Raw genomic sequence first — 26,052 nt, 5'->3', positions numbered from 1 at the left:
AGCACAAACGAAAGGTACCAATTTGGGTCCATTTGGAGAAAAAGGGGGGGCTCGATGACGTCATCGCTAAAAAATAAATGTGTTATATCTCCGAAACGAAAGCAGCACAAACGAAAATTTTTGCTGCACAAACCAGCACAAACGAAGCACAAACGGACGGTACCATTTTGGGTCCATTTGGGGGGAAAGGGGGGGCTGGGTGAACTCTGGATGACCTATAAAATAATCGTTCATAACTAAAAAACCATAGCAGCACAAACGATGATTTTTGCTGCACAAACCGGCACAAACGAAGCACAAACGAATCGGACTATTTTCCTTAAATTTTGCGAGGTTGGGGGGGCCAACTTCACGCAGGTCTGTACCGCTTGTCCCCACGGGTGTCGCAGGCGTGCTGGAGCCCATCCCAGCAGTCATCGGGCAGTAGGTGGGGGACACCCTGAACTGGTTGATAGCGATTCGCAGGGCACACAGAGACGAACAACCATTCGCACTCGCACTCTGCTCCATCCATATATGTGATCAAACGCTTAAACGAGGCGATTTGAGGCAACAAAACGTCTCCCATCAATGGTGGGCGACGTATGCAGTCATGCCAGTAGGGGGCGCAAGTATGCCACGCGAGTTGAGAAATCTTGTCTGTTTTTTGTTGTTGCAAACTTTATTTAGCAGAAACACAGCATGCAAACGTTCAAGTTTTGTTTTGTAGGATGAACATATAAAACACATCAAGGCACACATTCGAAAAAGCAACCCAAATCTTTAGATTCAAAAACAGTTGCAATTTGGTTGAAGGACACACCAAAGATCTTTTCCAAAAATAACAATGAACGCGTACTTTTCTCGTTGGAAACGAGCCAAAACACGGACATACAAACAAACAAAAAAATAGAAGTGGAGACGAATTAGAAATCTTGTCTGAGTTTGACTTGGACGTGGACGACGTGAGACTCAAGCCCGCACTGTGTCCGCTGCGTGTCCACAGCGTTCAAAGGCGTGACAACAAAGTCATCCATCCGGTGTGTTCACGTGACCCTTCTCATGTTGGGACGACGCTGAGGTCAGACGCACCACTCCTTTCAAGGAGGCCATGATGCGAAGGTTCAGCCTGTTGGTCAATCCTTCAATGGTCTGAAGTTGTTTTATCTTCATTTTTATCATTCACTTAACTTTTACAGTCGTCTCACCGTGCCGGTGACCTCGTCGAGGCCGCGCCTGTCGTGAGGCAACCATGAAAATCTCGACTTTACACCCCAGGTCGATTGCATCAAAACGGTGGGTGTGAGAAAGCCCAACATAAGTGAAAACGAGACGAAGAGTGAATGAGTGAATTTGCGTACGTTTGTTGACCTGAAGTGAACCCTCTTTGCAGCTGGGGACGCGCACACGCACACGATGTGAATTATATTGCCGTTTGCGTCTCTGTTGGTATTGCGCCCGCCTGCCTGTGTGTCTCCAAAATCAACAAGTGTCAGGACAACTTGAGCAAAATGGCCTCGTCCACCACCATTGATTCTGTTATCATGCGGGTTGAGAATTCACAAACTGTCCTTTCTCTCTGTATGTATTGAATCGAGAATGTCCTTTGAGTTAACACGAGTGCAACGCCGGGACCGTGGTTTCTTAACATTCACAATGGGACACGTAGCAGGTGTGGAAATAATGTCTCACCCGTGCAGCTGAAATATTTTACATGCAGTTAATTCCTGTGGAAGGTTTGTATGTTCTCCCAGTGCCTGCGTGGGTTTCCACCAGGCCTTTCACTTCCCTCCCACATGACAAAACATGCATGCTAGGCCGATAGAGCACTCCAAAATTACCCCTAGGTTTGATTGTCAGAGTGCGAGTAGTTGTGGGTGACAGAAATGGAAAAATGTTACTCGAACAGCTTCTTCTTGCGCACTTCTACTGCACTCGTGTGCGCCACTGAGGCAGGAGAGTTGGCCGGCAGATAGCACTAGCTGTCTTTGGCGCAGGCTATTTGGACGCCATCTTGCTCATGCAGCGAGCTGACATAGGACGCGCCTCCCCCAAAGCCAGCACCAACCCTCATTGGCCGCCGGCCCGCCTGCTCCGTCGCGATTGGCCGGTGCGGGGAGCATTCGACGCTAGAAAGACAGCTGAGCGGAACCGCTCACCACTCAGGCAAGTCACGCCCCAATGAGGAGAACGAAGAAGAACAAGACGAGGGACGGCAGCCAGGAAATGTTGTAGAAGCAGACTTTTGTTGGAGCGCTGGGATCTGAGCCTTTGTTTTCCATGAGTGCTGCCAGGTGAGAGCTGGAAAATGTCCTGCGCCAGTCGTCAGACTCGTCACGTCGCTTCCGCTTTCAGGACCAAAGTTTGACAGCTGTCCCCTCCCCCCTCTCTTCTCGGTCTTTAGCAAAGCAACTTCTTTCAACTTTATGTCAAGTGAATAGCTGACTTTAGTATAGTGGGCGTGCCAAGCACGCAACGGCTGAACTACTACAAGTGTTTGTTATCTCGGACTCAGATTTGAGCACGAGAAGGAATCAAATTAGTAAAAATTCCGTGTTATCTCAAAGTTTGAAGAGAGGTTGTGGAGCATCCAGATGATGACAATCCACGAAGGGGGGGGGGGGGGGGGTGTAATGATGTTGCTTATTGAAAACAATAGAATAAAAAAAATCCACTGGTCGAGGCAGCAGCATTTCGAAGGGCCGCGGTTGACAAATTCATTCAACTTTTGTTGACCTGCCTGACGGATAATTGACACCGATTTAGGTTGTGTTTTTCTTTTCTTCCCGCCTGTCAAACAAGATGAAAAAGTAATTTGACATAGACTTCAAATTGTCGGAGGATTGAAATGGACAACTTGCACTTGTGCCATTTCTTCTTTTGTCCAAAGCGAAGTGACAATCATGAGTCGGTGTGGCGGCTTGGCTTGTAAGTGCGTTGCTCAGCCAGCACTCTCTTCCTGCAGACTTCTGCCGTCTTTCAGTCCGTTGGCGATGCCCGGCCCAGTCATGCCCATGGATGCAGCCATGCGGTTCTACGTGGGCCACTCTTCTCCCCCTCTCAGGGGCTTCCTGAGCTCCTACGAGGCTTCTCTCCACCGAGCCAAGAGCCGAGGCCAGCGGGACCGGGCAGCCACCGCAACCGCCACGCTCAGGCCTTGCCTCAGTAGCCAGCAGCGGGCGGCCTCGCACGAGAATAGCTGGAGCAGCAAAGGCCAGAAGAAGAAGGTGGTGTTCGCTGACTCCAAGGGAATGTCGCTCACCGCCGTGCGCATTTTCTCCAAGAATGAGGAGGAACGCGTCAGCGAGTTGCAGTTTGACATGAGCGACCTGGAGACCGTCGCCATGGAACTGAAGATCAACTCTGCGTGCAGCCTGGCACTGGACTTTAAGCAACCCTCAGCAGACTACCTGGACTTCCGGAATCGTCTGATCCGGAACTCTGTCTGCTTGGAGAACTGCTCGCTGCAGGAGCGTTCGCTCACCGGCACAGTCAAGGTGCGCAACGTCGGCTTTGAGAAGTCGGTGCGCTTGCGGGTGACCTTTGACTCGTGGGCCAGCTTTGTGGAGGTGGACTGCACCTTCATGAACAACGTCTACGGTGCCCACGACACCGACACCTTTGCCTTTGTTCTGGACCTTCCTGCCGACATCCCCCCGCAGAATCGAGTGGAGTTCTGCGTCCGCTTCGAGGTCCGAGACCGGACCTTCTGGGACAATAACGATGGCAAGAACTACGTCGTCAAGCATGCGGGCTGGACCGGCGGCGTGTCCTCGCTGCCTCCCGCCGAGCACACAAAACCAAGCAGCATCAAGGTGCCGGTGCAGGATCTGGAGCTGTTGGAAAGCCCTCGCATGTGCAGCAGCTTCTTCCCGGGCTGGCAAAGCTGGAACTATGTGGACCCCGCCGTGCCCTACTGGTGACCGGCTGCTGCGCCGGCAGACGTTACATCCTTCATATTGAAGGGGAGCAAGAGAGCAGGATGTTGTTTTTTTTTGGGTGTCACCTGATGATGATGTCATTAGAGGGCGAGTGTTTCTTATTGCTTCACATGCTTGTGGTACTTGTGCAGCAGTCCCACACATCTTTGTGATTTGCACAGACTGTGTGTGTGTGTGTGTTCGTGTGTGTGTGTGTGTGTGTGTGTGTGTGTGTGTGTGCGCACGCGTGCATGCGAGGCTGCCAATCATGAGTTTAATTTTCTTTTGGCAAAGGAACTTGTGCTGTTTGGAATAAAAGTTTGCGTGTCATTTCCGTGCTGGAGTGTCCCGCTCTCCATCCTTGGCCCATTTGCAAAACGGCACCACCACCTTCAAGGTCAAACTTTGTAAGCGGAGCTGCCATCGGTCGTGACCTGAGAGCCGAGTGACAGCAACGTCGTTTTCCGTCGACAGCGAGCAACAAATTGATTCCCCGCGGCCGGATTTAATCACACGAGTCAGACTGCCGTGTCCCAGCAAAAAACAGACTGTTAAGGAAATTTGGAGGTGGACTTTTCCTTTCAAGACATGAACGAGAGACCGGGCAGCCAGGGATCAAGTCAGACTGCTCACATTGTGAACAAGACCAAGGTGAGAAACTTAACTGAGCTTTGCTGTCGGGTGTAGGCGCAAGGCAGCCACACGACCACTCGCTCGCTCTGAAAGAAAAGCTGGCAGCTACATTTTGGACACATCATCCAAACTGAGAAAAACCTCCGGCGGGATCAGCGCTTCCTGCTACATTCCTGATGACTCATGGCTGCAATAATACACGCAAGGGCTCAAAAACCTGCGTGGCTTGTTACATCGCAGACATGTCAGATGCACAATAGGGTCACATACGTGCACACGCGCGCACACACGCACACGCGCGCACACACACACACACACACACACACACACACACACACACACACACACACACACACACACACACACACAAACGTCCAATGCTCAAAAACAAGCAGGTCTGGTGTTGCATGGAAACATGCGTGTATGTGTGTGTGTGTGAGAATTGTCAAAGGTCTGTCGAAACGGGACATGTCAAAACCATTTCTCCACCCTGACGTCGCGCAAAGGGCACTTGAGGACATGCGTGGACAAAAAGATGATTGACACATCCAACGCACACGAGCGTGTTGTGAGCATGTTGTGAGCATGAGTGCCTGTGTTTGCGTACAAGTGCATGTGCAAGTTCCAGGGGGGTGTTGCAGGTTAAAGGGGCGGGTAAAAAAAGCCCAACCAGCTTGGCTGGCGCATACATACGATTTCATTTGATAATCGGCACCTCTGCCAAACGAGATGCGCCGCCACATCAAATTGTTTGTGACTCACAGGAAATGACTACCTTCAAGTTGCGATGTGTGCAGACGTGCGACTCAAGTTGGCTCAAGATGGTTCAGGGCAACCGCGTGGCGCCGCAGCCATGAGGAGGAATGCGTGGCCCCTTGCACGACCGCCATCATAGCCAGGTTTTCAGTTGGGCAAGTTTGTTTTCAAACAGGCTGAGGACAAACAAAAGGAGGACTTTGCATGGAGGCCCTGGAATGGGGCCCTGGGACGGAGGCTTCTTAATGGAGGCTAAGTAAAACAATGTAAACCCAGCCCACCAATAGGAACTGAGCACCTTGGCCCCGCCCACCCCAACCAAAAACAGATCAATGAACAAAAAAGGTCAGCACGAGGTCGTCGGCCGAGCACCCGGCACGTTTGCGTGTCGAGGCGCGGCCCGTACTATCAAAGAAGATAAGAGTATCGTGCCAGGCCTCAGAGTTATTCAATAACTAAGCTGGCCATGACCTACTTTGAATGCGCGTGACACGGCGTGGGGGGCGCTGAAATACAAAGAAGAAGAATCTGAGATTCCACCCAACAACTCGGTCATCGTGTGAATAGTGTGAGCTGTGCGGGCTTACCACTTTGACCTTGGCCCAGCGTAACCTCACTGTACGTCGCCAAATTGCTGGAGTGGTGCTGCACCAACGCAACAGTCTTTGGAAAGGCTCTTTCCCTCGTCAAACACTTTTCCACTTGCGAACGCTTCAGACCAAATTCATACCAAATTTTTTATATGTTCCTGATGGTATGAAAAACGGGACAGAGAGTCACTTCACTTGCGGCCCAGAGAAAAACTTAGCGAGCGCATCTGCACACTTGCATATGTATATCACCAAAGCCTGTTCTGGAAGCGATGCCATTATTCAAGTCAGCATCCACACGCGGCCCACTCAGGTGCCCTCAGGTTCTTAGATTCTTGCCTTGATGGTGGCAAGTTCCCCAAAGGAGGGGAAGGTCAAAACAAGTTGCGCTTATGACAGACGGCATGAACCACATTCAGGTTGTGAACATGGTACAAACATGAAGATGACTCGTGTGGGCGAGAGGAAGCTTCACACAAGACCTTTAATGTCAAACTTTCACATCAACGACAACTACACCAGCACACAAAAAGCAATGGCACGCTATTCTCAACGCAACCACCATATCCTCTTTGCTGACAACAAACAAACAAAAAGAAATCTTTGAGTTGCCAGCTTGCAGTCCCCAACTCAAGTTGGAGGTGTCAACTTGGGCTAAACGAGACAAAGGAGCTTTGAAAGCTTGTCTTTAAGGGGGTGTTCTGTTTGCTTTCTGACCCACATTAGCCATCTTAGTTCTGGGCCACTTTGGTAACTTGTGCCCATTACTTTGGAAACCAGGCCAGCGGGGCAGCAATTTGAAACCACTGATTGCTGACCCCTTCCTCCCTGAGCTAATGCTAAAGCTAACACGTGGCAGTGTTGTAGCTGTTGCTCAAACACCTCTGAATGCTGCAGCTTTTTCCTCTTCTACACACCGCTATATCAGACATCGACAAACAGTCTTCAAGTTCTTGCGGTCAGGCTCGGCACTGGTAGTCAGGGTGGAAGTGTACCGTCTTGTCAGCTACTATTTTTCAGGAACCGGTTGTGTTTAAGTCATCGGTTTCTCGTCATCAGTTAGCAGTTGTCACCTTCTTGTCGCTAGCTGCTGGTCGTCTCGTTCTCGAGGTCGACACTTTGGAGGCTACTTGTTGCCAAGTTGTCTGCTTCTTTTTGCGTCAGTGACACTTCCTGCTCTGTCTATTGCTAAGCTAAGGCTAAAACTAACACATCTATCAAAAACCTTCTGCTGCAGCGGTGTTGAAACATGCCACAATGTCAAACATCTGAAATAAAACATTTCACAAAATAGCTGCTAACTTGCTCAGCATGTCTCAAAGTTCTACCTGCATCTTCTGACTCGCTGCTGCTCCTTGAGGAACACAGCGGTACTACGACACGCTAGCTTGTTCGGGTGCTTGAGTATGATCTTGTTCAGAAAAAGCAAAATAGACCATTGAACTACAAATGCGCTTGGGGAGGCTAAAGTGGCGAGTGCCCAAGCGGAGGCGTCAGGATCACTCAAGGCCGAAGCCCTCCGCATTGGAGATGGCGATGATGAGCTTATGTTTGAGCTCCTTCCTGCTGCGATAGGGGGGCAAGCAGATCTGGTTGAAACAGGTATGCGACACGGGGAGCCTGAGGACACACAAGCGCAAACACACTTAGATGCAGCGGTCACACCTCTGACAACGAGGTTGCCCGCAAAGAGGAGCTCGTCTGTGTCGACGCTAACATCAGCGTCAACACACGCGCTGTTTGGTAGCTATACTTAAACGCTCTTCCGAGCCGTCAGGTTTCGGAAAAAAATTTCACGATAGCGCGCTCAAACCACCTGACATGGCAGTTTGCCCAGACGCGAGCACATGCGGCCGCTTTTGGCCGATGAGCAGCAATTGCAAAGCGTTTCCGGGTGTGCGTCAGCGTGAATGAAGTCATTTGCCCGAGGCGAGCTCCCCCCATATGCCTTCACATTTGCCCAAGGTGACCTGCCGTCGCATGCCTTCACATTGACGGCGCTCGTACCAGTCGGTGGGCGCATCCAGCCTGGAGATTTTGAAGTTGAGGTCAGCCATCCCCCCTACGGGGACACGGTCACTTCCTGTTACAAAGTGAAGCAGCTTCTTTTGAAGATCCACGGAGAATGACAGCACCACCTCCCAGAAAGTCCTATGCGAGCACACACACAAGCAAAGTTACGATGTTCACAAGTACACCTCATCCTATCTCATCTACATCATAATCCTGCTCTCCACACCTTTTTTGAATTGTCTACACTGTTTGTACTATGTGTCCTCTCTGCATCCATTGCAGCCTGGTCATCCTAGAAGAGGGACCCTCCCATCTGTGGTGTCTTCTCAAGGTTTCTCATTTCCCCTAGCTGGAGTTTTGAGTTTTTCCTTGCCCTCTTGGGAGTTTAAGATCAGTTTAAGATCAGGGGGTGTTTGAGAATATCTTTCGTTCTTCACATGTCCTGAGTGTTTTTGTTAGTCACCTAAATGTTGAACAGAGGCTGTGATTTACCGAAGTCAAATTCCTTGTTTGGCATGCTCAAACATGGCGAATAAAAACTCTTGAATCTTGAATTTACGTGCGGCGGCTCCATGTTAATTTATTGCTTTGGCAAGGATTTGTTGGCATCATCCTGCTCTGACATGAAAACAGATCTCTGCCAACTCAACAGACAAAAGTCAGCTTTGTCGCTACTTGATGCTAGCCAGGAGGATGGCCAAATTGTTGAGCTTTAACCGCATTTAAAGGCACGCTGGGTTTCCCTTGTTCTGACATGAAAACAAAAATCAAGACAGAGATACAAATCTTTGGGGGAAGCGCACGCAAGCCTTGTTTGTTTAGCCTTGTAAGCACGTGATGTTTATTTGCGTTACGGGGGAGTCACTTTTTTGTCTTACAACATTCAGAGCTCTTGCAAGTCTGCCACACAGAGCTTGCCGACTCGAAGGGGCTTAATTGGGGCGAGATACATTTCTGACAGAGCCTCAGCGTCCTGCCCCAAGGCCAACCCTAATCATGTGTCTTAGCATCGTGCCTCGACCTGACATGAAAACAAATTGGCGGCAATTTGAAGATTGGATGTACTTAATGCGCGCGCACGTGTCACCTGATGGTGGCGTCGCTCTTGCCATATCCTTTGTAGTGCGCAGCTTTCTGCAGAGCGCTCATGTCCAGCTGAGGACTGCCGCACACCAGCATCTCCACTTCCTCCGGACGAAGCAGCTGCCGCAAGAATGGGAAACCGCGTGTCAGCTGCGAATCAGCAGAATGTCAGCTGCATTTCAACCGCGACTCAAGCGCATCTCGTTATTCTCGACCACATCATCTTTTCCTCGACTTGCAAGTCTGAGTTGGTGGGTCTGTGTGACATCATCAAATCAATCAACTCAACATTAAAGGTGAAAGGCAGCATGCCGTCGTCACCAAAGAAAACAAGTCGTGTGCTGTGTGCAAAAGAGAAAGCAGGAAGTTAACATATCCAGAATGTCCCAACGTTCTGTGGAAGGAGTTACAAGCGCCCATCCAAAGACACACACAGGCACTCAGGCAATGTGTTTGGATGGAAGGAGATGCACAAGGTCACCAAACGAATCCTGATCTCATTTAGACAGCTGAGATGACTTAAGTGAGGTTCAGAGGTGTCAGACAAAAAGAGCGGAGTGACTCGCTCGGTTCAGTGTGGCCGCAGCACAGGAAGTGATGCAAGACCATCGGCAGGTCACGTGATATCAACATTTTAGTCTGCCACCGGGAGACGAGCGACGCACTTTACCACTTTAACATGCACGCCCTAGAGTCAGTGTATCATGCGTGCATGTCGCATGTAAAATACTGTAACGTGAAGCAAATATGGAAAAGGTGCTATGCACTCAGAACGTGTGGCGTGGCATGTCATTTCACGTATGCGTGAGTTTTTTACCAGATTTTGGGGCATTAATATGTTAACAGGTGTGCGTAGCCGGCGCGCAACACACACATTATCCAACTCACCATGAGGGCGTCAGAGGCGCAGACGCTGTGGAAGCCGTGGTAGAAGGCGGCAAACTGCTTGGAAATGGATTTGTTCAGCAGGAAGTCCACGTACAGCTGCACGTACTCTGACAACAATAAGAAGAACGGCAGCAGGAGCCACCGAGCCCAACTGATGAACAATATCAATTGCAGCCACAAAGGAGGAGCGACATGAGACCATGAGAAGAACGGCGGCGGCAAACAACACGGGCCACATAAGAGCCGGCTGGCCGCACACACTCAAAAAGACGGATGGCAAGGAAAAGCAGTCCGCCAAGCACATGGGAACGCGAGGCCGCCTTTGGCATGGAGCGCGAATGTGCAAAACAACAAAGAAAAGCAGACATGACAAGGGAGTCTGGAGAAAGGAAGCTAGAACGGCACAGCAAGTGCAGAAAGCCAACATACTGGAGGCGAGAGAGAGCGTGCCTCGTCTTCTCACGTTTACTGAGGGCGTGGCACGCGGGTCGGTTTACTCGTGCCAAGTGCCCCGTACATTGGCACGCGGGTTTGGTTTACTTGTGCCAATAGTCCCATACATTGGAATTGTTTCGCCGGTCACCACACACGTAGAGCTGAGGACAAAGACAGCTTTCCAGTACCTTTACGGTTGTGTTTGGTGACGGGAATCTTGTCTCCTCCTGGCTTCAGGTTGTACAACTTGACCACGCCCAGTTCCTCCTGCGACACCTGCAAGGCACCGGCCCGACGGGTTAACTTACTTTTTATTGCTAGTATGGTGATAAACAGTGGAAGCTTTTAAGCTTTTTTATTCAGACATAATTACCTAATTCATGAGGCACTTTGTTATGCTTCTTATTAGCTCGCTCATTATCCTGTTTGCCAGTACCTTTGGCAGATTGTTGGCATGTTTGTTAGCACTCTCGATACGCTGTCCTTACCGTCAATACGTATTTGTTCATTAGCCTGTTTCGTTTGCTTATTGTGTATTCTGTTATTGTTTACTAGCATGTTCACTAGCTTGTTTGTCAAGGACAATATTTTAATTATCATCAATAATTGTATTTTTAGCATGCTTGTTGGCCTGCTCGACAGCCTGTTCAGGTTTTTAGCTGTAGATAGCATATTTCCTCTTTTGTTAGCGTTCCTGCCAATTAGTCTGTTGGCTAGCAAGGCTGACTTCACATGGCCAAGTGTTGACACACTTGTCATCACTGTGATAAGCAAAACAATCACATGATATAGATTAGCACGCTAACGGAACAGCCTGTTAGCCTGATTGCGAGCATAGCTTATTTCTTCTGACTGCGTTCAGACATCACTAGTAACCGCTCATTGTTACAGAGTATAAGTTCAAGAGATTGGCATAATTAATTACCAGTTGCTTTGTTAGCATGCTTGTGTTTACGAGTAAGTTGAATAACATTAGTGTGTGTGCGGGCTTGTTGTTGTCCTTGCCTGGCTGACTTCGAAGACATTAGTTGTGGTGCTAATAAATGCTTGTAGCCGTGACACTGGTGAGGACAATCGGTCTCATCCAAGAGCCTAGTTATGTCTGCAGCAAAGGGCCACAAAACCAAAAGGGTTTTATAACGCGACCAGTCTAAAAGGCCATACACAGTCACAACAGGTCAGTCAGTTCAAGCGAGGCCTGAGTGGAAGCCACTTCCTGCTAGCCGCATTCCACGCACACACGCTCCTCTCAAGGTTTGACATCATGTTTGCCTCCACTTTGGTGCGACTTTTGTTTAGAAGGCGACTTTTTTTTTTTTTAGAAGTCTGCTGCTCCTTTCCTTTCAATACAATTGTGAATTTGTTACCGCTAATTGCTGACTATGTTCACATTACACTTGATGTAATCGTCTGCGCCAAACAACACATCGGTGAAAGCGTTTCACAGGATACTTTCTTTTTTTTCCTTGGAATCTACAGGGAATTATTTGAAGGCCATTCACAAGATGATGTGGGCATCGCTTCAGTTATTGTCTTGTGCGCAACTCATCCATTTGCCAATAACGTGACTATTTTTATTTTATTTAGCTTAATATGGACCAAACGCTGCCAATTTTCAATTCAGACCGTCGCCGGTATTTCTGCAGCCATTCATGAAAGCAGGCTTTCAAAAACAAATGACATCTTGCCAAGCAGGTGACCGAAGGGTTTTCAATCAAGCGGAAGTGCACCTCTTCCAAGCGTCAACCTTTGAACTCAACCAATGAACTGATTCGATTGATGGAATGACAAAAAACTCGTTTTGCATGTGAAGGTGCATCAGGTAATTGGTGACAACCTGGAAAGTGAGGCACATGTCTTCTTCCACATTGCCGTCAAAATTCAGCAGCTCCTGCAAACCATGAGCCAGCTCCTGTGTGTACACACACACACACACACACACACACACACACACACACACACACACACACACACACACACACACACACACACACACACACACACACACACACACACACACACACACACACACACACACACACACACACACACACACACACACACACACACACACACACACACACACACACACACACACACACACACACACACACACACACACACACACACACACACACACACACACACACACACACACACACACACACACACACACACACACACACACACACACACACACACACACACACACACACACACACACACACACACACACACACACACACACACACACACACACACACACACACACACACACACACACACACACACACACACACACACACACACACACACACACACACACACACACACACACACACACACACACACACACACACACACACACACACACACACACACACACACACACACACACACACACACACACACACACACACACACACACACACACACACACACACACACACACACACACACACACACACACACACACACACACACACACACACACACACACACACACACACACACACACACACACACACACACACACACACACACACACACACACACACACACACACACACACACACACACACACACACACACACACACACACACACACACACACACACACACACACACACACACACACACACACACACACACACACACACACACACACACACACACACACACACACACACACACACACACACACACACACACACACACACACACACACACACCTTGCTTGGACGCTTTCAGTAAAAGGAGCAAGCTGCTGCCGTTGCACACCTCTTACACAACTACTGGCACACTAATCTGTCTCTTGCGTGTGCGACCTTTGGGAAGGGCTGTGTTCTCGTTCTTTGCCTCTTGCTAACTTTAACAAAAAGACACACACAACACGCACATAAAAAATGCGGGGTTCACCTTGACACAAGAGTTAGTGTGTCGCGTGAAAAGTTTGACTGTCTTCCTCTGGAAGCAGTTGCGAACGGGACGTTTCCTCTTGGAGCATCGCTTGTGGCCACTAGAGGTCACTCGGCTTCATGATTCCAGCGCCATCAAAGTTGTCAGTCACTTTTAAAAGCGATGCTCGTTTGAGGTTTGGCGTGGACAAACCACCTTATTTTCTAACTTGGTGGGGAACCTGTGCCTCCGTTGTGCCTGGCTCAGACAACAAGACAAAGTTTATCTCTGGTGACGGCGTGGTGTCAACCTGCCGTCATCGTGTCTGGCTCACAACAACATGCAATGACGGCGAGGCCCTCCCTTTTGCCATCTTTGACCCTCATTGGGCTAACCTTGCCTGATCAAGTTTCTGAGGGAGGTGGCCCCAACCCGAGTCACGGGCGAACATGTCAGGCTACTTGCTCAAATGTATATTTTGCCATCACAGGGCTGAGCGTCCAGTTCTTCCTTCCAAAAATAAAAGCGCAACGGTGTGGTTTTGCTTGTGTGAAAGCAACCTGCAACACCTCCACTCAAAATCATGTGCAAGTGCACGATGTGAATAAACAGAGCTGATGCAATGAGGCGGGCGGAATCAAGTCTGCAAAAGTGTCCGTGACGTGTCACGAGTGACTGTCGCCCTCGCCAACTGCGTACCGGCATGATCTGCCGTACGTCATCCAAAGTGGCGGTTGCCATGCCGACCAGGGCATTCTGGTCACATGGATCAGTGGGTGGCGTCAGCAGCTTCCTGTGAGGAGACACCGCCAGCTGGCATCAGCACAAAGCACCATGATGACAACTTGAAGTTGATGACAAGCCAGTATCTGCTTCAAGATTTTCACTTTTAGGCAACTATTCGAGTGGCACACTGGCACGCACGCGCGCATGCACACACACCTGTAACAGTAGAGGGGGAAATGGATGTCCAAAGCGATACTGTTGTACACCGCCAAGCCCATCAGCTGAGCACGTTAAGGACAACCACGCACGCACTCTTCCCAAAACGGATTTATAAAGCTGTGGCAATACTAAACGGCTCATACAAGAAGTTGCCCTCCTCTCCCTCGTTACACATCAGCACCATGGCGCCGGCGCTGCTGTCTCCACGGTGACCAGACGGCAGTGACCAATATCAATGAGCTCATGGCACAAGAATACGCACACACGGCCCACAATGCCTTCATTCCTTCCTCGACCAAACGCGCCCCCTAACCCAGCTATTAGGTTATGTAACCTTTGACGGCAACCAGATGTGCGTGTGTGTGCGCAGAAACATTGAAGTGAGGACGACCACGCTGCACACAGAAAACAAGATTGCACATGAAGGATACGGTCCCAATGAGCTGAAACTCCGAGTAGTTGTTGTCCCCCTTCCAGCCGCTGAACCAGTGGCAGCGAGACTCCTTTATGTACGTGAACATGCCTGACGCACACGCCAGCATGAACGTCGCCAAATTGGCAGGATGGAAAGAACACAGAGGCGGAAGAAGAGCCAAAAGTGAATAGAAAGAAGACGTCAAAAGGGCAAGATGAATAGGACCTGGAAGACCAACATCAAAGAAAAAGGGCGCTCGTCCCACTCACCGTAGTCCTCGTGGAAGATGCGTCGCACCAACAGCAGGAACCACTCCTTGGTCAGGCCGCCCATGTCCAGGCCTGCCTCCCCCACAAAGGTCACGCGCAGCTTCTTCTTCAGGTCGCAGCGCTTCCTGCTCAACTGAAGACATTCCTTCCATTCAAACTGGACATCAAAGGCGAGCGGACCAGAGCGCTCAGGCTTTGGCCTGCCTTGCCAGAAAAAAACAAATGCAAAATCAAAAAGGGGGCCCTGACCTCATCCAGCGAGTCCGCCAGGAGCTGCCCCCGTCGCACTTTGATGTTGAGGAAGAGGAGGTTCATGTCTACGCGCTGACGCCGAGACACTTTGCTCACCAGGCTTTGCTGCGACACACACGCATGCTCAACAACGCCGGCCAGTGCAAAAGCAGGGCGAGCGGACGCGCTCACCCTGGCCCGGCTGATCATCTGCTGCTCAGAGTCCTTCTGGATGATGGCCTTCTTCAGCGCCGCCGACAGAATGAAGGGAAACTGGCAGAAGGAGAACCTGAGGGGAAGGGAAGGGGTCAGCCGGGCACCAACGCCGGCCGAGCCGAAAAGAAAAAACAAAAAACACAGTTAAGACTTGCAATTTCAAGTTTGGGGTAATCTGCCAATTTAAGATTGTTCAAATGAGGTCCATCGCAATACATCCGAGAGCTCATGAAGGAAAGCCACCTGCTTGAGTTGCCGTAGTGTTGCCAGGTGCGGTACTCTTCCATGAAGTCGATGTGCTCCAGCGTGAGGTTGTAGAAGTCTGCGAATGGCATGACGGGCGGCGACGACACGCTGTTGGCCGCGTCTGAAGCACATGAGCGAGCAAGCGGGTGGTGGAAGAACAACGTACGCAAACGCCCCGCGCAACAACCGTCCAAAACCAAAATAGGAAAGATCTGTCCGTTTCTGCTCTCCTCCAAAGCGCGAAGCAATTGCTGTCGTTTCAGGACGCATTTTGCAATTTTGCCTTCATGGAGGTCTCGCAGAATTCAGACTGAGACCATCAACTATGGATGCTCAAAAAACCTCCCCAAGAATTTAAAAGATGTCTAATGTGCATTTCCTGCTTTTGTTCATTTTTTTTCCTTCATCTCAAATCATCCCAACAGTCGTTGAATGATAAAGTCAGAAAAAAGTGGAATCAATTTCAGCGGATGCCATTTAGCGGCAAAATAGCGCTAACAGCTACGGACGCACTCACTGAAGAGGGCGAGTACTTTGGTGGCCGACGGGATCCACCAGGAGCACTTGGAGGCGGGTGGCACCTCGTCGGGCTCGGCAGGAAAAAGGCGAGTGGAGATGAACTGCAGCAGGCGCTCCACGGGCTGACGGAACCGCTGGCCCGGCAACCTGACAGGCACACGCTTGGTCGTCACAGCGCTCTGAGTCACACCGTCGTCATTGTTGACGTGACAGGCTGCCGGCACCACCGTAGTGCTTACTTCTTCAGCCAGTGCACCAGGAAGTGATGATCGGCCTCAGACAGGGCAGCCATCTGCCTCAACAGGTGAGCGTAGATCACGTAGGTGCTGGTGCTGGAATACTGAGGGTTCTGTCAACATCCAAAGGAGAGGCAGAAGAGAAAATGAATGGTGGCGGCATGGCACCCACCCCTCCTTGCCACAAAACCTGCAGCGTAATTGGCTGAAACGCAACAAGAGCAGCAGCAGCAGCAGCGGCGGCGGCCGCAGAGAGACGTCACAGCGACATCATCCGCTCACCTGAACCAGGATGAAGTAAGCGCGCAGGTCATCTTTAGTCCGGGGCCTGAGCTCGTCGTGGAAGAGAGAAAAAGAAAAAAAAACTGCCTTTGGATCTCGCGTAGGCAGGACGGATGATGTCATGGAGGTCGTCCTCTCACCCTTTCCACTCTCTCAGGAGACTGTTGATGATCCCCTTCAGCACAGACTTCTGAATGTCTTGAGGCTGCACGCATGCCCAGATGACCACGTGAGCCTGTGACAGGAAGTGGCGCTCTCGTGGGTGTGCATGGGTGCGTGTGATGACTCACCGTTTGGAGCAACGAGTCGTACACGGCGTTGACGAATTTGGCGTCAAGGCCCGAGTCTTCAGTGGTGTCGAAGGAGGCGTTGGCCTCCCGCTGGGGCAGGGGGCAGAGATTGAGGTCAAACAAAGAGCTGCGGCAGGGAGGTTGTGTCTTACCTTGAAGGCAGCGTTGAGTTCAATGAACGAGTCAAAGGTGGTCAGGTAGAAGTCTCGGACTTCACGCCAGTCGCCCAACAGCGCCGCCCGTTCTATCTCCTTGCTGACGACCACACGTACGCACTTGTGAGCGTGCACGTGTACTCATCACAATGTGCTGGGACGTGTGTGTGTGTGTGTGTGTGTGTCGGCACTGTCTCACAGGAAGTCTTTGGTGGTCTTGGTGCGCAGTGGAATAACAGGGTCACACGGGAAGGGCGCTTTGACCTCCGGGGGCAGCGTGTCGATGGTCAATCGCTGCTTGGGACGCGCCAGGCTGCCAATCGGCGGAAGCTCGCACGCTGATGCGTCACACACATGCACAAAACCTTCAGGGTTCTCGATTCCAAATCATTATTTGAAATGATCAATAGGAAGCACGTCTATTTTATGTCATTGCGTCAAAGAAGAAGCAGCCATGCACACGCACACACGCTTCGGTTGATAATTAGCCTCTTTGTTTGTGTCACCAAGGTAATGCAGGAGGTGCATTGTGGATGCTGGCAAGGAAGAGCAACGGCAAACATCATCGAGCACAACTTGTTCAATCCTCATCCCAGATGACCATGTCAAAGTGTCCTTAAGCAAGACACTGAACTCTGGATTGCTCCCGATGGCGCCTGGCAGCGCCTTTTATGGCAGCAGCCTCCCACTGGTAGAATATTTTAATTTCGTTGTACATCAGTTGTACAATGACAATAAAGTCATTCTATTTTTTTTAGCACTCAGAGAGGCGCAGACACGCACACCAATCAAACGACGGACCAGCTTCCTATTTGGTGCTCAACTGGGATTTTGCAGAAAAATACAAACACCTCAGGTCAGGCTTTCCTGCTTGAGGAGGGGGCAAGGTGCTGATCTCTGCCCTGTATAACTATGTCACCGTATCCTTGAGCAAGATGGCGAAGCCGCGGTCGCCCCTGATGTCGCATCATCAGGAGGTGAAAGAGGATGCGGTAAGAAGCGCTTGGAGTGGCCGAGGTAGAAAAGCCTAGGACGATTGATAGCCCATTTCACTTGTCATCAATCTTCCTTTTCCTTTTGAGAAGGGCGAGGCACTGTCCTCAGCAGCCACCTTTGCACTTTCCGGTTTCTGTTCTTTGTTTTGCAGTCTCGCTCGACACGCGCGGCATCTGTCGCCGTAGCAACCGGGCCTTCGCCATCACAGCGACATCTGATCACCACTGTCGCTTTGAAGCTTTAGCAGCAGGTAAAACTAAACACTTTGGGACACCCGCTCGCATTAGATGCAAACAAGTGCACGAGCGCGTCTCACACACACAACCTTGGTGAGACTTGAGGGAAAAAAGTGAGACTGACCGTGCTTGAAGTCGAGCGGCGCGGTGGGCATGTCGGCGTCTCTGAGCTGAAGCTGTCGGTGGTGGAGTGCGTTGATGAGGCTCCCTGGAGTCGGCAGCGGAGGCTTGGCCTTGTGGCCCGGGGCCTGCCACAACATGGCATCATCATCACGTGACATCATTGTTAGCAATACCGTCCTGTGTGACATCATCACCACCTGTCTCGCTTTTCCTCTTCCTTGTCGCACGTCATCAGCATTGTTTTGGCCACGGGGTTCTCTTTTTTTTTTTACTTTAGGAGCCAATTTGAACGAGCGGACATCTACAGTCGCACAAGTGAAAAGGGCGCGTGATGCCTTGTCATGACGGCAAGGAGAGTCCCAGGCGGTGACAATGATAACGCTTGCAAGGAGCATGGCGATAACAAGGCTTGCCAAGCATGGAGAGAAACTAAACTTTTGCGGATCACCTTCCTTTCACGAATCAGAGAATTTAAGACGGGAGGCGCTTAAGTGGCCGAAGGCACGCGTGGAAGAAACTTCGTGTTCAGCTCACCTCCAACAAGAGCAAGCACACACGTGCGCTTTGACGACATTTCCAGATGCAAGCGCAGGAGAAAATGTGCGTGCATGTGCGCGTGTGATTTATGTACACATTCCCGAGCGCTGACACAAGATGCATGACATCATCTGTGACGCTCGCCACGCATGCTAATGACATCATGGCAGCGCCCAAGCGTGCGAGCGACTGCCTCGAACGCAAAGAGCCTGCGAACAATGGCGCGGCGTCGAGGGCCGTTCAACACAAGGAGGCCCGCGTGCTTGTGCCACGACCTCAGCAATTCCAAAAGGGCGCCGGACGGCCAGACGGACAAGGCAAAGCTACACGAAAATAGAGTGAGGGGAAAACAAAACTTCAAATTTGAGCCATGAACCCTGCTGTAGTATTTTTTGAATCCTCCAGATGATTTGAACCGAGTGTTTGACAAGTGGCAAGTCGCTGTGCTCAATGCTGAACAGTGCCAGGTCGAGGAGGCAAAACACACATAAAGCAAATTTAAATTGTCATCACGACAGGAAGAAACACAAGACGAGCCAAAATGACATGCGCCATGCACAAAAAACTGCCACCAAGTGACACCAGAAGACACGCACAGGAGAAATTCCTCAAAGGGGGTACACAAAAGAGTGAAGACGGCAAAAAACTCACAATTTAAAAAAGGCACGCACACACCAAACTGAAAAACACAAATGGTCAACCTTGTAGGGCCAATGGTCAACTTTCTAATTTCTTCCCAACAAACGCTTGTCAGGTGCATCACAATTGAAGAAAGAAATCTAGCAACACACAATCATCACCCCAAAAAGAAGAAAACGACAACTGGCAAGAAAAAAAAGACAAAAACAAAAACAGACAAAAAAAGAAGAGTGAAAAGACTAAAGGAAAAGGAACAAGCAAGAGGACAGAAAAAAATCAAAGAGTACAAGCAAAATAGAAAAAGCAAAAGTGGATGTTTGCAAATAGAAAAATAGCCTAAAATGACAACTTTCATAGACGATGACCAGTCAGAAATGCTTTCCTGTTGAGAGGCTGGAATTTGGACACATTGTCGTCACACCAAGTCTCTAAACGATTAATCGATTGCAAAATGCAATGGTTTAATGTTTGTTGCCGTATTGTTGCATCTGGAGCGCAAACTCCGCCTCGAAGATGAAAATGACCGAAACCAAGTCAACCCACTGCGGTGGTTCTCGTTTGGCAGCAGGAGAAAGCAGGCAAATCGCACATTCTTGTCGTTTGCTATTTCCAGGAAATCTGCTTCAGCGTCATCGTCGTGTATTTTTGTTGCATAATTTGTTTTCTTTTGAGAAGAAGGATGAGAAGTGTGTCAATCAGAAGCGCGTTGTGTCGTGCTTTCGTTCGGTTGGTTTTCTTACGCCAGAAATGGGCGGCAGCTTGTCGCGCTCCCTGCTCGTCACAGAACCCAGATCGTCGCCGTCCATATTCCGTTAGGTGTCGCTTTACGGGCACTAGCGGCCAAAAGTCGGCAAATGTCTTCCCAAAGTGACACAAGCGCTCATTGTCGTCTTCTCGACGCCGCCGCCACTTTGTCGCAGTAGCCGCGCACGCGCCGCCGACACGTGCGCGCGCACAGACAATCCGGGAGCTTCTTCATGTCAACACAGGGGAAAAAAAGGGAAATGAACAAAACGCGAGTCAAAGTAAAGAAAACTCCCAACAGGGCACACGAACGAGTCTTTGTTAGTCAAACGCGATCCAACGAGTCGCCAGAAGACACCCGTGGCGTGCCGTCGCCATGTTGGAGGAGGGGAGGAGCCCAAAGTTGGATTGGGGGAGAACACGTTATGGTGGGGCCAAAGCGAGGTCCGGGCAAGATTGCAGAACGCAGAAGGGTATCACTCCTCCACAGCCTGCTAAATCATACTCCGCCCCTGCTCACACTCCGCCCCTATGCCTTCTGAGTAGGCGGAGTGTGCTCCGGTCTTATACGTATTTTAAATGTTATTTTCCAAAAAGGTATGTTGTGGGTGGCACACTGGGTAGCACGTCCGCCTCACAGTTAGGAGGGTGCGGGTTCGATTCCACCTCCGGTCCTCCCTGTGTGGAGTTTGCATGTGGGTTTTGCGCGTGGGTTTTCTCCGGGCACTCTGGTTTCCTCCCACATCCAACAAACGTGCTTGGTAGCTCTCTCAATTGCCCCTAGGTGTGAGTGCAAGTGCGGATGGGTGTTCGTCTGTGTGCCCTGCGATTGGCTGGCTACCAGTTCAGGGTGTCCCCTGCCTACTGCCCAATGACGGCTGGGATAGGCCCCAGCACGCCCGCGACCCCTGTGGGGACAGAGCGGTACAGAAAATGGATGGATGGTATGTTGTTTTAAAGCATCATAGTGTCGGATTTTGTCCACAATTTAGGGAGCGCGTTATCTGCGCCTCATGGCAAAAGCCATTGCCAATCACCTGTTATCCAATTTACTCACTGCGTGCTCGTTTGATTTCTTCAGATTTAGGAAAATGCAAAGACACTGAAGCACAAATTAGACTTACACAGGTTGGTTGAGTTCAATCACAATTCTTGTTCAGACAGCTCTGTTTTCAGGAAAGTACAATACAGCGCTGGGTCCTTCAAGAGGGGAAAGTCTCCATTCAGAAAAGGCAACGTTCAAGGTTCTTTGGTTAGCTTATATCAGTTACACATGCCAGTGTGGGCCGAGTTTGATGGGTGATGAGTCTTTGGGGTGGGGCAAGTTGGTTATAGGCGATTCGGTGTGTGTGGGGGCTGTTGTCTTCCATCCCGTCTTTCGGCCTTGGCGATCATCTTTGGCGGAGTCCTTGGCTGGCTCCCTCTGGCACCTGCTGGTTTTATCTTCACGTGACCTTCCTGTGAACATTCGTCTCCAATCTTGGACATACACTGTCGTACCTCATTCTTTCAATTTTGTCATTTTGTACGAAATTATGTTAGCTTTTGGCTGTGACATCATTAATCTATTGCTGTTCTTTTGATACTTCATGGCTTTGCTTATTCATAGTTTAATCATGCTTCCAACCGTATCTTTTCCTTGTTAGGCAAAATATTTCCCTCTGTGCAGAGCGTTCAGTAGTAATCAAAAACTGGCGTCTAGCATTAGTCAAAACATAACAACATACAATCAAGTACTGAACGGTCAAGACGACTCTGGCCGTGTCCATGATTTAGAGAAAAAACATCAGGCATGCATTACACAGTTCCTTAAGGGTCATTAAGCTATTTAGGCAATATATCAAAAGTCATTTTTTATTTCAAAGTGCTCAGAAATATATATCAGATCAGAAAGTTATAAAAACCTTTCTCATTACCATTTATCAAAAATGTCTAGTTATGTCTTCTTTATTGATTTGGTGTGTAGGTATAATTATAAGTGTTTCTTTTATTGATTTAATATGTGAATATACTTTGCTTATGTACTTTATTCAATGAGGTTTGAGCATATCTGTTTTTGTAGCAAGGCAGGACATTTTGTATTTTGACCCTATTCCTTCACTAGTAAATAGTTTAGTTAGGCGTTAATAAAAATAAAAAATAAGAACACAGAATTGTATCACTCCTCCCAGAGCCTGCTAAGTAACGACGCCCCTATGCCTTCTGATTAGGCGGAGTGTGGTCCGGTGTGTGTCCAGATTTGGTTCCCCCGCGAGGATTTGTTTCCCCTGCTGCGGGAGCGCGCACGCCTTGTTTGGAAAGCGAAAAACCGATGCCGTACGGCGTCAGCACCATGTTGTTTTCAATAAAAACATGAAGGACACACTTTTGCGTCAGTCAATTTTAATTTTTAGAAAGGATTTATTTCATTTTATTTCTTTAAGTTTATTCGCGTTCTGCCGTTGAAGCGAGGTGCGTTCAAAGACCAATCGTACAGACGGAACACTCATTCACTTCACCAAAAAGCAACGATATAATTATGTGAGCTCTTTGCATATACAGGACTGTCTTAGAAAATTAGAATGTTTTGATGAAGTTCTTTATTTTCTGTAATGCAATTAAAAAAACAAAAATGTCATACATTCTGGATTCATTGCAAATCAACAGAAATATTGCAAGCCTTTTATTATTTTAATATTGCTGATTCTGGCATACAGTGAAGAAAACTCAAATATCCTCTCAAAATATTAGAATATCATGAAAAAGTATACTTGTAGGGTATTCAACTAATCACTTGAATCGTCTAATTAACTCGAAACACCTGCAAGGGTTTCCTGAGCCTTGAAAAACACTCAGCTTGGTTCAGTAAACTAAATCACAAATATGGGGAAGACTGCTCATCTGATTGCTGTCCAGAGGACCATCATTGACACCCTCCATCAGGAGGGTAAGACACAAAAAGAAATTTCTCAAAGAGCAAGCTGTTCACAGAGTGCAGTTTCAAAGCACATCCACAAAAAGTCTGTTGGAAGGGGAAAATGTGGCAGGTAACGCTGCACAACCAAGAGAGATGACCGCAGCCTTAACAGTATTGTGAAGGAGAGTCGCTTCCAGAATTTGGGGGAGGTTCAAAGACAGTGGACTGAAGCTGGAGTCAAGGTATCAAAAGCCACTGTTCACAGACGTGTCCGGGAAATGGGCTACAATAGCGGTATTCCCATGGTCAAGCCACTTCTGAACTCAAGACAACGGAAGAAACGTCTGACTTGGGCTATGGAAAAGAAGCACTGGACAGTTGCAGAGTAGTCCAAAGTCCTCTTTTCAGACGAAAGCAAATTTTGTATTTCATTTGGAAGTCAAGGTGCCAGTCTGGAGAAAGGCTGGAGAGGAGCAAAATCCAAGTTGCTTGAAATCCAGTGTGAAGTTCTCACAGTCAGCGATGGTTTGGGGAGCCATGTAAGCTGCTAGTGTTGGTCCACTGAGTTTCATCAAGTCCAGAGTAAATGCAGATGTGTACCAAATTAAGCTCCCTGCGCACTGAGGTCCAAATATATTAAGTGGACCTCAGTGCGCAGGGAGCTTAATTTGGTCCGATCGCGCAACCGCAGCGCGCCGGGCTCTCACTGTAGCCATCCTAAAACACAAAGACTCTCCTAAAGCAATGCGACAGTGAGCAACAGGTGTTGTGCTCGATTTGGTTCCCCCGTGAGATTTTGTTCCCCCTGCCGCGGGAGCGCGCACAGCTTGTTTGGAAAGCGAAAAACCGATGCCGTACGGCGTCAGCACTATGTTGTTTTCAATAAAAACATGAAGAATTCACGTTTGCGTCAGTCAATTTTAATTTTTATAAAGGATTATTCTCATTTGATGTCTTTAAATTCATCCGCGTTCTGCCATTGAAGCGGGGTGCATTCAAAGACCAGTCGTAAAGACGGAACACTCACTCACTTCACCAAAAAGCAACGATATAATTACGTGAGCTCTTTGCATAAACCTTGATGCAAAGAAACTCCTCCTTTTGGGTACCGTTACATGCTACAAGGAGTATATATTACAAAGGAGACTTTATTCTTAATTGTAATCATCGGCCCGCTGGAAGTCGAATGAGGCTCCGCGATTTTATCCGCGGTGCTTATAAAGTGCTGATCCGCTCGGCGGGAGCTATTTTCGGCCACTTGGCGCGTGCGCACGGCCTCCCGGATGTGCCGGGCGGCGTGCGCGAGCTCACCGGCCGCTGGAAGTCGAATGAGGCTCCGCGATCTCCTCCGCGGTGCTTATAAACAGCCGATCCGCTCGGCGGGGGCTATTTTCGGCCACTTGGCGCGTGCGCACGGCCTCCCGGATGTGCCGGGCGGGTGCGCGAGCTCGCCGGCCGCTGGAAGTCGAATGAGGCTCCGCGATCTCCCCCGCGGTGCTTATAAACAGCCGATCCGCTCGGCGGGAGCTATTTTCGGCCACTTGGCGCGTACGCACGGCCTCCCAGATGTGCCGGGCGGCATGCACGAGCTCGCCGGCCGCTGGAAGTCGAATGAGCCTCCGCGATTTCATCCGCGGTGCTTATAAAGTGCCGATCCGCTCGGCGGGAGCTATTTTCGGCCACTTGGCGCGTGCGCACGGCTTCCCGGATGTGCCGGGCGGCGTGCGCGAGCTCGCCGACCGCTGGAAGTCGAATGAGGCTCCGCGATCTCCTCCGCGGTGCTTATAAACAGCCGATCCGTTCGGCGGGAGCTATTTTCGGCCACTTGGCGCGTGCGCACAGCCTCCCGGATGTGTCGCCGGCCGCTGGAAGTCGAATGAGGCTCCGCGATCTCCTCCCGGTGCTTATAAAGAGCCGATCCGCTCGGCGCGAGCTATTTCCGGCCACTTGGCGCGTGCGCACGGCCTCCCGGTGGTGCCAGGCGGCGTGCACGAGTGCGCTGGCCGCTGGAAGTCGAATGAGGCTCCGCGATCTCCTCCGCGGTGCTTATAAAGTGCCGATCTGCTCGGCTTGAAGCTATTTCCGGCTTCCCGGTGGTGCCGGGGGGCGTGTGCGAGCTCGCCGGCCGCTGGAAGTCGAATGAGGCTCCGCGATCTCCTCCGCGGTGCTTATAAACAGCCGATCCGCTCGGCTGGAGCTATTTCCGGCCACTGCGCATGCGGAATTTGAACACATTTCGTCAATAAATTTCGTATATTTCTGATTGAATTTTGAAGTTTAATATAATGCAACAATTGAGCTCGACTTATACAAAGGATATATCATAAAATCGTAAATTTCCGTCGAATTTGAGGGGGTCGACTTATACACCGAGTCGACTTATACACCGGCAAATGTGCTCCTGGCAGCTAGGGAGTGCCGCGTTGAGCAATGCGCACGAAGAAATAAGCACCTGCAACGTTTGGTTTAGGTTTTAGGTGCATTTTTAATTGTATTGCTTAAATCGCATTTTCTCGACGAGCTGAGCACGTTTTCTGAAATGGGCTCCTCCCGTCGCTCTGGTTGGGTGCGCACAGTAAAAAGAGCTCCTGGCAGCTAGGGAGTTCCGCGTTGACCACTGCGCACGAAGAAATAAGCACCTGCAACGTTTGGTTTAGGTTTTAGGTGCATTTTTTATTTTATTGCTTAAATCGCATTCTCTCGACGAGCTGAGCACGTTTTCTGAAATGTGCTCCTCCCGTCGCTCTGGTTGGGTGCACACAGTAAAAAGAGCTCCTGGCAGCTAGGGAGTGCCGCGTTGACCACTGCGCACGAAGAAATAAGCACCTGCAACGTTTGGTTTAGGTTTTAGGTGCATTTTTTATTTTATTGCTTAAATCACA

General features: G+C 49.7%; 2 protein-coding genes across 8 annotated transcripts; one reads left to right on the top strand and one right to left on the bottom strand.

Annotated features, from left to right (window-relative positions):
- The first annotated feature begins 945 nt into the window (after positions 1-945).
- LOC148393630 (protein phosphatase 1 regulatory subunit 3C-B-like) lies at positions 946-4,237 on the top strand. 2 transcript variants are annotated; one of them, XM_088384175.1, is made up of 3 exons: positions 946-1,101; positions 1,179-1,275; positions 2,945-4,237. In XM_088384175.1, exons 2-3 carry the CDS (start codon positions 1,232-1,234, stop codon positions 3,900-3,902), a joined length of 1,002 nt encoding a protein of 333 aa, XP_088240301.1. In that variant the 5' UTR covers positions 946-1,101; positions 1,179-1,231; the 3' UTR covers positions 3,903-4,237. The 2 variants fall into 2 exon arrangements, with proteins under 2 accessions (XP_088240301.1, XP_088240302.1); XM_088384176.1 differs by lacking the exons at positions 946-1,101; positions 1,179-1,275 and adding an exon at positions 1,337-2,273.
- Positions 4,238-6,343: 2,106 nt separating this feature from the next.
- hectd2 (HECT domain containing 2) lies at positions 6,344-20,764 on the bottom strand. 6 transcript variants are annotated; one of them, XM_088384174.1, is made up of 22 exons: positions 20,271-20,764; positions 18,356-18,479; positions 17,199-17,337; positions 16,997-17,099; positions 16,845-16,934; positions 16,695-16,759; positions 16,555-16,600; positions 16,276-16,385; positions 16,035-16,183; positions 15,515-15,638; positions 15,248-15,344; positions 15,074-15,181; positions 14,825-14,957; positions 14,572-14,663; positions 14,138-14,202; positions 13,895-13,988; positions 12,135-12,209; positions 10,486-10,573; positions 9,863-9,969; positions 8,979-9,094; positions 7,863-8,029; positions 6,344-7,498 (listed from the first exon to the last, which is right to left on the bottom strand). In XM_088384174.1, the coding sequence occupies exons 1-22, from the start codon at positions 20,334-20,336 to the stop codon at positions 7,203-7,205; spliced, it is 2,454 nt and encodes an 817-aa protein (XP_088240300.1). In that variant the 5' UTR covers positions 20,337-20,764; the 3' UTR covers positions 6,344-7,202. The 6 variants fall into 6 exon arrangements, with proteins under 6 accessions (XP_088240300.1, XP_088240298.1, XP_088240299.1 ...); XM_088384172.1 differs by having other exon boundaries at positions 7,237-7,498; positions 7,886-8,029; positions 8,979-9,124; positions 20,271-20,763; XM_088384173.1 differs by having other exon boundaries at positions 7,237-7,498; positions 7,886-8,029; positions 20,271-20,762.
- Positions 20,765-26,052: the final 5,288 nt, after the last annotated feature.

Source organism: Syngnathus floridae, chromosome 9 (assembly GCF_059516105.1).
Source record: "Syngnathus floridae isolate MCC-2025c chromosome 9, RoL_Sflo_1.0, whole genome shotgun sequence".
Taxonomy (NCBI): Eukaryota; Metazoa; Chordata; class Actinopteri; order Syngnathiformes; family Syngnathidae; genus Syngnathus; species Syngnathus floridae.
This window is presented reverse-complemented; position numbering and strand designations above follow the sequence as displayed.